Source organism: Macrotis lagotis, chromosome X (assembly GCF_037893015.1).
Source record: "Macrotis lagotis isolate mMagLag1 chromosome X, bilby.v1.9.chrom.fasta, whole genome shotgun sequence".
Lineage (NCBI taxonomy): Eukaryota > Metazoa > Chordata > Mammalia > Peramelemorphia > Peramelidae > Macrotis > Macrotis lagotis.
The window spans coordinates 297045317-297059465 of NC_133666.1; the positions used below are offsets into that span (position 1 = coordinate 297045317).

Below are 14149 nucleotides of genomic sequence, written 5' to 3' on the forward strand. Positions count from 1 at the left end.
CTATTTGTATCCTTCTACTAACTGATAAACCATCTTTTCTACTCAAATACTTTCCTTGAAGGACTTTTTTTTTACAAACATTTCTTTTTATCTTGTCCTGTAAGTTCTCCAAGGGTCTAGCTTTTTAGACTATCTTTCACTATTTAATCACTTTCCCTGAATTTCATTCACTCCATGACTTCACCTATCATCTTTAGTCAGATTTCCAAATCTATCCCTTTAGGCTAAAGCACTCTTCTGCACTCCAGATATTCAATTGGATATACCACTAGCTCTTAAAAGGTAACCTTGCTATCTAAAACCAAGCTTATCATTTCTATTAAACTTTCTCTTTCTTCTGATTTCACTACTTCTACCTTTTTCGTAATCTTGGGATTCTTTTTGACCTTTCCCTCTCCCTCAAACTTCAGTCAGGGACTATTTATGTTATAAATTTCAGTTATGAATTTCACTTCCAAAACATTTCTCACATCTGTTATCTCTCTCTCTATTCCCAAGTTCAATACCTTATTTAGTACAGGCCCTTATTACACCATAGGTCTGAAAAATTATAATTGTCTTCTAACAGGTGGTCTTATCTTTATTCCCTCCTTCTCTAATCTACCTCACATACTAACAGAATACTCTTTCTTCAGTGTGTATCTGGTCTATATATTTCTAGGTTCAAAAATCTTCAATGGTCTCATATTGTCTACTGAACATTAGAAATCTTTTATTTACTATTCAAAGGCCTACCACAGTCTGACATAACCAACTTTTCAGTTTAAGTTTACACTGATGCATTCATGCCCTTGATACTATAGTCAAAATGAATTTTTTTTGTTCTTCCAAATATATACTACAGTCTCCTATCCCCTTCCCCTTCCTCACACTGTTGCTGATGATTAGAATGAATATATTACCAAAATACTATCAATCCTTTAAAGCATGGGTATCCAGCCTTTTAGTTTTTCCAGGGTGCATCACCCAACAAAAACTTGTCAAGGGCCACATACAGAATTTAATACTTATTTATGATTACATTGTAACCCATATTATCAATGAGTATATAAGTAAAATTTAATAATGTAATAAAGTATAATAATAAAAATGTATATAATAATAAAACATTTACTTTTTAAACAAAAAATAAGGACATGCCATTTTTTTATGTGAACACTAAGTCTGTCTTTTTTGATGCCAGAGATCTATATATGGTTTGATAGAGGTTGAAGTAATTTCAAGAATATTTTCAAGATGCTCATCTGAAATTTTTGTTCTGCTTTTTATTTTTGAATGTTTCATAAAAGAGAAAAGTTGCTCATAAATAAATGTGCTCCCCAAAAGAGATGTCATGGACAGAGAATGTTCATGAAATGCTGGATATTTTTCTTTACACAGGTACAACTTATAAAAGTTCAATAAAGACACCTGAATAAATTTTTCTTTAAATTGCATATCTGAAAAAAATAAATTACATATCTGACTGCCACTCTATAACTTCTGAATGCAAGTTTACTAGCAATATGCTGATGTCAATTGAGAATGGAATAACAAATATACTGAAATGCAATTGGTCTTTCTAAAATCTTGATATCTATTCTCAGTCCTGTGACAAAATAGTAATTAATATTTCATATAATAAAGTTGTCTGTTGCAATTATGAAGAGTCATACAGTGTTTTAAAATAAAAATACTAATTCCTATATGCATAACTTTTGGAGAAAACAAAAAACTTCCATTGGTCTCTGAGACTACAAAGTGTTAAGTTATGTGAAAAAGTAGAGTCATGTTAGTTAAGGGTTAAGTTGGTCTGTGATGTTACAACTTTGGAGTATGTATTCAGCCTTCATTTTCTGGTTATGCTATGCAGGTCACATCAATGAGTTTCGAGAGCTGCACCTTGGTACACACCTGCTTTAAAGTCTAATTCATGTGCTGACTAAAAAAGGAATCCTTCCACAAAGCTCTTTCCTACTCCTCCTTCCCTGCCTAGAGTGAGCCATGGTCTTACACCTCAGTCTTTGTAAGGTACTTTATTTCACATCCCCCTGTGCTTTTCATGTATCTACCCCAGTGCCTAATATACATTAAGCACTTAATCAATGTTTAATATTATGTATGAATTATAATTTGAGTTTCATTCGCATTAGATGAGAAATTTACACACATACATAAACAGTTATTTCTTGAGCATCTACTAGGTGTTCTGTGTAGTCTAGACATATGTTAATGAGATGCCAAAGAATGTGAGGATAAAGGCAGCCCAGGGCCCTTGGTCCTCAAGGAACTTACAATTTAATTATAATTGACTACACTTAAACCAATCAATCACTGATTGAACAACCAAAAACAGTATATAAATGAAGTGCTAAATCACAGAAAGTAGGAGCTCTAAGACAGGAAAGGTCATTGAGAGTTAAAACAGTTTAGAAATGAAGTTGAGTGTGGATCTTAAAGGAAAAAGAGGATTTGAGTCTATGGAGAACAAAGTACAGAGTATTCCTACCAAAGGTGACAATAAGGAGCTATCATGTAGGGTAGGGCATACATGCATTTAAGATACTAAAGTAGGAATACTAACATAGAGACTCCATGTAGAGAGGCTGGCAGAGGTATCCTAATTCTTCATTGAGCATTTTCATTTGTATACTTGGTGAGAAATGAGTCCTACTTTTAGAACTGAAAAAAGGGACTGGATAATTGATTCAGTTATTTGGTGGATTAATTATCAATTCATTTTTGCTCTTTAAAGATATATAAGATATATTATTTTTGATGATATTTTGCTAGTTTTAGTCAATCTACTTAAAATACATTTACTGAGCACATACTACGTACCCTATACTGTATTAGGCATAGTTGGTATTAATAAACCATTAGAAGACACAATTCTATCCCTCAAGAAAGCAACAATATAATTTGGAAGTCCCTTAAAATTAGGCTTATCATCAGAGAACAGAACTACAAAAGATAAAACACAAATCAGTCATTTCTGTTATTTGTAAACAATGTTATTTGCAAACATTATATTGTCAAATATGCAAACTGTAAGTTAAAATGAGATTATTTATACTACCATCTATTTCTCCTTTACCAAGAAAATTAAGTTAATCATATTTCCAATTTTTCAAAAGTCTGTAAAATAAAAATGAATAATATATAACCTAAAAAAGACTAAAATGTCATATTTGGTATTCAAATGCATTTTTACATATTCTCCTGCAATAAAGGATTGATGCTATATTTCACATTCAACTACTCAGAAAGAAATGGGTTATTAAGCTAAAATACAGATCCTTATAAAATTTATTTTTTGCAGTGAATGACAATTTGAACCAATAAATAAATAAATAAATTTACACTGCACATTTAACAGCAGATGGTTTTTAAAATAATTTAGAAATTAGACTTTGCTTTGCTAAAGCAGATAAAGCTAAATACTACATATACTTAGCACTTAGAAAACTAAACTGCCAATGCAGGATTTTGTAAGAGAAAACACATTTTTGTCAAGATTATATTTCTTAACAGTTATGAACTAGTCAGTAAACTGTATAATTTAAAAACGATAGAAAAAAATGACTACAGAAACAAAACTGACACTTTTAAATTACCACAACAAGATGTCCATTTTTAAGCACAAGTAGTAGTAGAAATGAACAAACTAAGGAAATAGGGCATGAGATGTTTAGAGAGGAAGTTGAGGGGAAAATCTAAAGTAGACAAATTTAGGTCCTCTATAACCAGACAATATAAAAATCTCTTAGCAATAAGCCATTGCTAAATATTGAAGAGAAACTGTAGCGCAATAAAGGTTTCAGATTTAAATGCTTTCACCAATGTTAATAGGTCAGCAATGTTTTCAGCTTAAATATCAAAGAGGTTAAATTTCCTTAAGAGAATCTGAATTTCACTTGAGGATGATTTTCTGTTTTTATTTAATGCCCAGATAAGTACAGCTGAACTAGAGCCTTGTTCTGATCTGATCTTAGTCCCTTTATGATTCTCCTGCTAATCCCACAGATCCTCACTTTGTTCTCTTATTATTAAATCCAAATGAATATAACTACATTCTGTGACTGTGGAATGAAGTAAGGGAAGGTGAGGGGAGCAAAATGCAAAATGAAAAAGCAACAAAAGCCAAAAAATTGCATTTAATTTTTACCAATGCTTAATCCCCATCATCAAAACAAAACAAAACAAAGCAAAAAAATCTTTCGTTATTTCATCACAGCACTATTCCCTAGGCAACAAAGGCATTTTTTTTTCATACATTTCATGGTTCTTTTCCCTGAGGGGGAATCTGAACTTCAACCTCAGGACCCAACATAATACCAATGGAATGCCTCCAATGGAAGCACAACAATGAGAATTAAGACACGTATGAGGAAGGAACTTATTTTACACTTTCTCACAAAAGAAATGTTAATAGGAGCCTGAATTTGAGCTGGAAAGAACTTTAGATTACCTAGTAAAATATGTTCATTTTACAAATGGGGAAACTGAGGCTCAAGAATATTTTTAAAACCACAAACCTGTTCCCATGTGTGCCAGAATATATTTCAATTAAGATTCAGAAGCACAATATCAATTTAACTGCTGTTACTAATTTATATATGCATATATATGTATATCTCAAAGATTAAGTGTATTTTACCTATTTCAATTTGCAATGTATATACCTGATTTTTTCCTTTATTAAGGCAATTGCTAACTTAATTCTTGTCCTGAGATTAATTTTAAATTTAGTTAAAATGCCTAAACCTCTAAGAGACTCAATTATCCTATGTATAAAATGAAGATATGGGACTATTTGAATTTTTAGGTTCCAGCTAATTATAAAATCCTATGAATCAAGAATGTCTTAATGTCTTATGAAAATGCTAGAATATCTTTCATCTCCTCCTCCTAAATCTGGTTATCCTCAAAATTCTATCCTAGAGTCCACCTTATCTATAATATACTCTGTTGGTTTTGGGTTTTTTTTTTGGGTGATCTTATTATTTTCCTTTAGGTTCAGTCATCATTTGTATGGAGGTGTTTTTCAAGTCTAAATAAACAGTTCTAATCAATTTCCTGAAATTTACTATTGCATTATGAACTGCCTGCTGGACATCACTCAGTCATAATCATCTCAACTTCAACATATCCTAGAAAGAACTCACTGTCTTTCCCCAGAAATCAATTACTTTCCTAACTTCCATAGTTTTATTGGGAGTATCTCCATCTAACCAAACATAAAGCTTCAAATCTTCAAAAGTATCCTCGTTGATTTTTTTTTTAATCAGCTCTTCACGTTTATATCAAATGAACTGATAAGTCATTTCTCTTCCAGAATATCTATGACATCTCAAAGGACCACCAGTCTAGTTCAAGATCTCATCATCTTTTGTCTGAATTATTGCAACACTGCTAAATGGCTGCCAAAATAATTTTCCTTAAGTATAGGTCTTTTCAAATTAATTCTAATTTGGTTTCTAGGTACTAATTCCAGAACCCTGAATGCCTTCTGACTTCCCAAAATGGAACTTGTGGAGATTTTTTTCTCTCTTAAACACAGCTTATAAATGGCTTTAGAATTAGTTAACAGTATGGTACATACCAAGGTAAAAGGCATACATGTAGTTGTCTTATTGTCAGGAAGGCGTAGATTCGGGTGTGGTCTCGATCAAAAATTATGCTAAAATGAATAAATAAGTCATAGAATTTCAATGCTTAAGGCAATTTTCACAATAAAGTGAAGACAATCCTCTCACATTGGTGAAGGGAATTTCCACAAGGAATTCTTTACATACATGATATTGCAAATCAAAACCAAAAAAAAAATTTTAATAGATTAATTTTTTAAAAATAGAGCAAATAAATGTATTAAAAATAACTGAAACTGGGCACATACTTAGCAAGTTGCTTCTCAGCATCAGCACAGAGTTCAAGAAGGCCCATCAGAACAGCAGACACATCCATATATGGCTCCCATACTGTAAAACCTCGTCCAATTAGATCAATAGCCGTTCTTCTGATCGTGCTATGTGGAGGGAGTTTAGGACTAGGTGGTTGTAGGAGAAGGAATGTCAATGCCTTGCCTAAGATATAAAACAAAATGCAAAGGAATATGTTAATTTTGCTTCTTAATTTTTTTAGACAAGTTTTCAAACTGTGTTTCATATATTATATAGAATTAGACACAAATTCAGATTATAAAGAAGTAATGTACTATTAAAAATGAGAAATGCATTCAATTCATAAATAAGTAAATTACAAACCTTAAGCATCTTAATAAAATGATCAAATGAGAAATTAGTTCTCTATGGACTATATAAATCATTATGTTAATTTTTTAATAGTCCAAAAATACTTTTAAGGCTGAGAACAAAAACTATTCCTACCAAAAGCATAATTGTTTCCCTTAACAGGAGGTAGCATGGTATAGTGAAAAAAACTTTGCATTTGGGGGTAGTATATTTGAATTCAAATTCCAGTTCTTCTACCAGTGAGCTTCATGTGAACTCAGAGAGAAAATACTACATTGGATAAAGCCTTAGACCTAAAGTCAGGAATTCTTGGGTTCAAATTCTCCATTCTTAATTGTATGACCCTGGGCAAGTCGTTTCACTTCCTTCTCTCCTCAGTTTCTTCATTTGTAAAGTGAAGGCTTTAGAATTAATGTCTTATAAGATCATTTCCAGCTCTAAAACCATGATCCCATGAACCTTCTAGTGAAGACTGGCAAAATGTAGTTATCTTCTCCTTTAGTTAAACTAAGATAGACTGTAATTATTTCCTTTACTATGCACTTCAAATACTGAATCTGCTGCCAAGTTGTTCCTGGGCAGGTTTCCCAAGATAAGCAATTGAGTTCTAGACACAATTCAAGGCTTTATCTAGTAGATAGCAAAAGCAGTTGTCACTGTTTCTGCCCCTCCTAAAGAGTAGGCTCATATTCCAGCAAGATTGTCTGTGGTCAGTTGCATTTCCTACAATTCTCCAAGTAATTTAGAGCTGGCAATATCCTAAATGCCTCGATTCCCAGATTTCATTCCAGTATCCTTTCTCTGATGTTCTAAAAGATTCAGGGAAATGAAACACTGGATTTTGTATATATCTTCCCTAAAATAAAGGGATTGGACTTATTTTGTATAAATTTTTGTTTTATTCTGTTTGCTTGTTGAAAAAATATATTTTAAAATGTTCTACTTAGAGGGCTTCAGATTTAAACATTTAAAATTATTGCATTCAGCCTGAAAGTTATTGTTTAATATAGTATTTTAGTTTATAGAGATGTCAGAGATAATCTTTAGGAACTTATATATTTATTTCTGTGTTTTATTTTTCATAAAGCAGAGAGACTAGATTTTTTTTGTTCTTGTTATTTGTGTTGTGATTTTAATAATTATTTTATAAAAATGATAAGCACTGCCCAATGGAAATGAGACTAAAATCAAATAGATTTTTCTCTTTTTAAATGCATTATATGCTGTCTTTATTCATATTTTCTATGCTGGAAAATCTTGAGTGCTGATTAATAATCAATACCACAGCATGGTGATTTGTACTGGATAACCAAAACTTGTTTTTTCTAAATGAGTGAGGTTACTGATTAGATGAGAAGGATGGTTAATAAAAATTTTGATCCAACATTTCTCCCTTCAACCAATCACAAAACACTTTGGTTAAAGTCTATATGGTTACTGAAAAAGTAGAGAGGGTTTAAAATCGAATTAGAGTATTACAAGTAATACATCCTTTTGTGTGAGTAAATAAGTTTAGTTTTAACAAGCTAATAGAGGAATCTTACTATGTGTGTGTGTACTGTTTTTAAATGTCTTTATCTTTTCTATTTTGATTGTGAAAGTGTGTGAATGATAGGAAAATTATTCACAAAGATGATAGTTATAGTAATGATGCAAATTGATGTCATTCCCTGCAATTTTAAAAAATAAAATAAAATACTTAGAAAATTTTAATAGTTTTCCTATAATAATGCTACCTACCGCTCAACTGCAAATAAAACAAAAGAGTGTTTCTAAGAATCTACCATGTGCCAGAAATATTGCAGTGTCTATAAATAAAAATTTATTGTTTAGGTAGATTTTTATTTAAATGTATGACTAGCCTAACAATAAATTTATTGATAAAATATGTGAAAACTCTTTCTGTCATCCTATTAAAATATATTTTCTGTACAGTCACAATAAACTTTTATGAATCTTCTTTTAAAGGTGGGTTTTGCTTAATTGTTTTTTTTATTACAAAGGAGAGTTCAATGAAATAATTTTGTTGTAAAGACCAATAAGTACTAATCAATAACACTTTTCAAATATATATCCTAAGAATAAAAAAGGAATATATGTGCTGGAAAATGGCAGAGTCAGTGATACTATAACTGGAATACAACAAACATTTTGTTGCTCTCATTTAATGCATAAATTAAGACTAAAGAAGACAGTATCAAGGAAAAGACTACTAAAGCTCAAACAAGAGGTGGAAGACTGAGACAGAGACATGGAAGAAGATAAAATGCCTAAAGATATTAAGCAAAAAACAAGCTGACATGAATGAGAATAAAATAGATTTAAAAAAAACCCACATCAAAAGGAAGAGGGATGATAACTAAGTCTATAAAAGAAGAAAAGAGAAAGTATGAATTAAAGCCAAAAGAAATGGAAGAAAATGGTTCTAAGCTGATGGAAGATATAAAATCAAGGCAGGAAAAGTTGGAAGTAGAATTAGAAGCCGAGAATAAAATGATGCAGAAATTAAAAAAATAATTATCAAAATGAAAAGAGGAAGAACTAGATCACCTACAGAAGAAAAAATAAAAACAAGAAAGATCATTCTGAAAGAATCTACCAATCATATCCTAAAAGAGATCACCAAATGGAAACTTACAGGAATGTTGCAGCCAAATTACAGAGTTCCTAGGTCAAGAAGAAAATATTTCAAGTAGCCAGAAAGAAACAATTTAAATATCATGGAGCCACAGTCAGGATAACACAAGATTCAGAAACTTCTACAATAAAGGATGAGGGGGCTCAAAATATGATATTCTGAAGGGCAAAGGTGTTAGGATTGTAATCGTGAATCAACTAACCAGCAAAACTGAACATTATCCTTTAGGGGACAAAATGAACATTCAACAAAACAGAGAACTTTCAAGCATTCCTCATGAAAAGATCAGAACTGAATAAAAAATCCAACTGCCAAATACAAGATATAAGAAAAGCACAAAAAGGGGTGGCTAGGTGGTGTAGTGGATAAAGCACCAACCTTGGAGTCAGGAGTACCTGGGTTCAAATCTGGTCTCAGAAACTTAATAATTACCTAGTTGTGTGGCCTTGGGAAAGCCACTTAACCCCATTTGCCTTGCAAAAGAAAAAATCCAAAAAAAAAAAAAAAAAAAAAGCACAAAAAGATAACAGGAAAGAGAAATCTTAAGGAAATCATTAAGGTGAATTTATTTATATTCCTAGGAAGGGAGATGATACTTGTAACTACTTAGAATTTTCTCATTATTAGGCCAGTTAGAAGGAGAATACATAGACAAATGGCATGGGTTATGAATTGAATTTGATGGATGATATCTAAAGATAAAATTCATGGGTGAGAGATAGTAATGTGCTGAGAGAAGGGGGAAGGGAGAGGTAGAATGATATTAATTATCTCATGCAAGAGGTGGAGTAAGATCTGGGGTGGTGGAGGGGTACTTACTCTCATTGAAGCTGACTCAAAGAGGGAATAAGAGCATGCACACTGGGTTGGGTAGAGAAACGTACCATACCCTGCAGGAAAATATGGGGGGGGGGAGCTAAGGAAAGGGGAAAGCTGATAGAAGCAAGGGCAGAGTGGTGGAAGCAAAACACTTTTGAGGATGGACAAGGTGAAAGGAAAAAAGAATAGGTGGGTGAATAGGGTGAATAGAGGGCTAAATAGGATGGAAGAAAATAAAGCTAGTAATCAAAACTGTGAAAAAAATTTAGAGCAAGTATCTCTGATAAAGGCCTCATTTCTCAATTATATAGAGATCTGAGTCAAATTTATAAAAATAGGAACCATTCACAAAGTGATAAATGGGCAGAGGATATGAACAGGCAGTTTTTAGATGTTATGTTATAACAAATGTTATCAAAGCTATCAGTAGTAATATGAAAAACTGCACTAAAATAATTATTGATTAGACAAATGCAAAGTAAAACCCCTCATGTATCAGACTGGCTAATATGACCAAAGGAAAATGACAAGTGTTAGAGAGGATGTGGGGAAATTGAAACACTAACGCACATTTGGTGGAGTTGCAAACTGATCCAACTATTCAAGAGAGCAATTTTGAACCATGCCCTAAGGGTTGTGAAACAAAGCATACCCTTTGGCCAGCAATATTACTAATAGGACTAAATTCCAAAGAGATAAAAACAACAGGTAAAAGGACAATGAACAAAATGTTCAAAAATAGTTGTGGCAGATCTTTTAGTGGTGTCAAAGAATTGGATAATGAGATGTCCATCAATTGGGGAATGATAAGTTAAGGTTTATGCTTATGATGGAATATTATTGTACTATCATAAAAATGATGAACTGGATGCTATCAGAACAACCTAGAAAGATTTACATAAATGACACTAAGTGAAGTGAGCAGAACGAGCATAGATTACAAAGCAACAGCTATAAAGCTATTCTCAGCAATACCAAGACAATTCCAAAAGACTTATGATAAAAAATGTTATTCATCTCCAGAGAAGGAACTGATGGAGATTATATTATATTTTTATGGAGATTATATTATATTATGGAGATTATATTATATTATACTTTTTAATTTCTTTTTTCCTTTTTTCTGGATGTATTTTCTTTTATAACATGGCTAATATAGAAATATGTTTTGTATGACTGTACATATAACCAACATAAACTATGTCAAATTGCTTGTCTTCTCAATGTAAGGGGAAGGGGATAAGGGAGGGAGAGAATTTGAAACTCAAAATTAAAAAAATGTTAAAAATTGTCTTTATATGCAATTGGATGAAAAAATAAAATATTAAACACATTTTTAAAAATACATTGTTTCCTAGGCTGCTTCTGGCAGATACATATTTACTCATGTGAATTATCATAAATGAGTAATAGTTACTTGCTTTAACAAATTTTGGAAGGTTCTCTGTTACATACTCCATGTATTTTCCAGGAAGACAGCAGGCATAGAACACTTATTGTCAGGTTAACAAATGGTTACTTCAGAATCATTCAGCAAAGTACTGCCAACTACTACTGGTCATTTGTCTCTACTTTCTCTGATCCTTTCTGAATGACCTCTTACATGATGGTATCTGTGGATGCACAATATCATACCTCACTGGAAAAGCAGCTGCTTCCTAACTGGAGCCTCTGGGCAGAGCCTTATATTGATTACTGAGCTCTAAGTACAGTGGTTCTTCTTTCCTTTTGTTCCTTTCATATTCTTCTATTCTCCACCTCTTCACAAAGATCAGGATTCTCTCCTATGTCTTCAGATTCTTTGTCTTTTTTGTTTTACAATAAAATTACTTCTTTTTTATGGGATACAATTCTCCCTGATAAACTGGAAAGCCCAGAAGCCCTTCACCTTCTCTTCAAGGAGGAAGGGCACTCTGTACTTTGAGCATAGATAATAAGTACTGTGGCAAAAAGACAAATACTGGGAACTCCATTCTGTCTGCAAAAGTTGTGACTAGGACTTAATTTTAAGTAGTATTTTATAAAGTAATAACTCAATTCCAATGACTATTTCATAAAAGACTACACTACAGTTTGTACAGACCTTTTGTTTGCATATACAATAAAAGTACATAGCAAATAAGCTGGGGAAATTATTTAAATAAAGCTCAAAAAACACATCTGTCTTCCTGGACACATACAATTTCCGTGCTGCTCACAACACTCAGCTAAAGGAATGATATTTCAAAATGTCAAGAAATCTCCCTCTTCCCTGTTTATTCTTTACTTCTAGGAAGTTGTAAGAGCTGCAGAGAAAATCCTGCTGCTACTCTCTAAGGACTTTCTCTAAAAAACCAGCAACAGTGGCTTTCAATCTAAACGAATAGGGCTGCCTGGGGACATATCTTTGGTAAGTAATATTGCAAAGGTGAAGTAAAGTTTCCTAAGTACAATGTTTTATAGTATTTCAATCATTATTTTCCCTAAATGTATCCCACCATTGCTGTGTTCATTACAGAAAGGTGCATTTTGGCAATAGTAGAGACACTGCTGAATTCTAACAGTCTCTGTGGTGGGAGCTCTACAGGCAACTTACTCACTACTCTGACAATTTTTTCCTAAGAGCAAAAATAAACAATAGGTAAGTGGGAGATTTCTTGATATTTTCAATCATTCTCCTGACAAAGTAAAATAGAAAGCATGAGGAAGGTGACCACTTGGCTCTCATATGCTGGTACTGTTTTAACAATATGACAGAATAGGGAAAGCCAGCAATAGTCTATAAAAGATCTTTTGCCCTGGAATGGACTACATGTTGCTACACTCAAGAGTGACTGATGCTCAACACAAAGGCTACATGGTGGTATAGAAAAAGCAGCTATCCTAAGTATTTACTCTTCCAAATCACATCTCCTTTTTAAAAATTGGTTCCCTCATGTTAAATTTACTTATGCTATTTTGTTCTATTCTATTTCACACTACTAAATGAATCTAAGTAATTGACCACTTGCTCTGGGATCAAATAAACAAAGCTTATATAATCTAGTGAATGAAACTATAGTAGTGAAATCACTATTTATTATTGGCATTTAGTTTTCAACAAGAACAAGAAGATAACAGAGGTCACAGAGGCTTTCAAATTTCCAAATTTCCTTTTGGACTTTTTGATATTGCAATTCAGAGGCAATCTGTCAATATTATTTCCATAAGCAGGGCTGTCCAACTTACTTTTAAAAGTTTTTATTGAAACAATAGACAATAGGGGGTAGCCAGGTGGTGTAGTGGACTATGGAGTCAGGAGTACCTGAATTCAAATCCAACCTCAGATACTTAAAAAATTTACCTGTGTGACCTTTGGTAAGTCAATTAACCCCAATGCCTTGCAAAAAGGCATTCACCCCAAAAAGGAAAAAAAGAGGAATAGACAATATATTTTGATTTGCCATTTCAGTGACAGCTCTGTGGTAAGTAGCTCAGCTTCCTTTACTAAACCATTTAGTAAAGCCAAATGAAGGCCACATACATTTGCATTTTGGACAGCCCTACCAGAAGCAACAATCCAGGGGCAAAATTTGGCTAAGTTTCAAGCTTTCTTCAACATAATTCCTTTTGAGTGGTGTTAAGCCACTAACATTTTAAAATTTGCTATTCATGAACATGAAATATGAACACCAGAGTAAAAAATGCTTATTCAATCTTCTTAAGTCACAGCTTAGTGAAATTAATAAAATGCTTCCCTAATATGTATGGTATAAAATTATCTAGGCACTTAGGGTGCTTCATCACCTGGTCCCAACAGAACTTTCACAGCTTATCTATCTCTGTTGCCATCCTCATGTCCTACCAACCAACAGTCTAGTCCATTCAAATGGACTATTCTGAAAATGCCATTCTATTTCCTTGTTATATCCTCAAATGTTTTGTCAACTCTTCTCAGCCTGTATAGTTTCTTCCCATTCTTAAGATTCAGTACAAATTCTCCCTTTTTTCTTACAAAGCTCCTGATGGCAGTTTTAAACTAAATTCTTCCTTTTCAGAGCTCCTAAAATAGTTGATAAAAATTAATTTGTAATAAGCCATGTGCTTCCTTATGAAGTCACTTCATTTAAAGTTTATATTTTTTAGTATTTTCTATCTAAGTTATTAGCAATCTGATGGTAGGAATATGCCATACATTTGTGTATACCCCAAAAGTACTTTATTCAGAACCTGCAAGCAGGAAATATTCATTGTTACTTGAAGAACAGAGAGATATTATGACATAAACAATTAAAAACCTAGCTTTATTTGGTAAATTCCTTATTCAGTGATGTACCTAAAATAAGAATATCCTCAACTGAAATCCTTTAACCAGTACATTTAAAAAATGAGACATAGCTTTTATATCACTAATCCCAGTAATAAAGCCAAAGACCAGGCCATGACACAATTTGCTAGAGTATAAATTTTAACATAATCAACATATGATAGACAATATGTG

At 32.5% G+C, this 14149-nt stretch overlaps 1 protein-coding gene across 2 annotated transcripts in view; it reads right to left on the reverse strand.

Moving 5' to 3' along the window:
- Window positions 1–14149, reverse strand: part of WDR7 (WD repeat domain 7) — a 483043-nt gene that overhangs the window by 140273 nt on the left and 328621 nt on the right. For both annotated transcript variants that reach the window (XM_074208025.1, XM_074208024.1), the window contains one exon: window positions 5879–6065. In XM_074208025.1, coding sequence (XP_074064126.1) covers window positions 5879–6065 — 187 coding nt within the window. The remainder of the gene's footprint in view (window positions 1–5878; window positions 6066–14149) is intronic.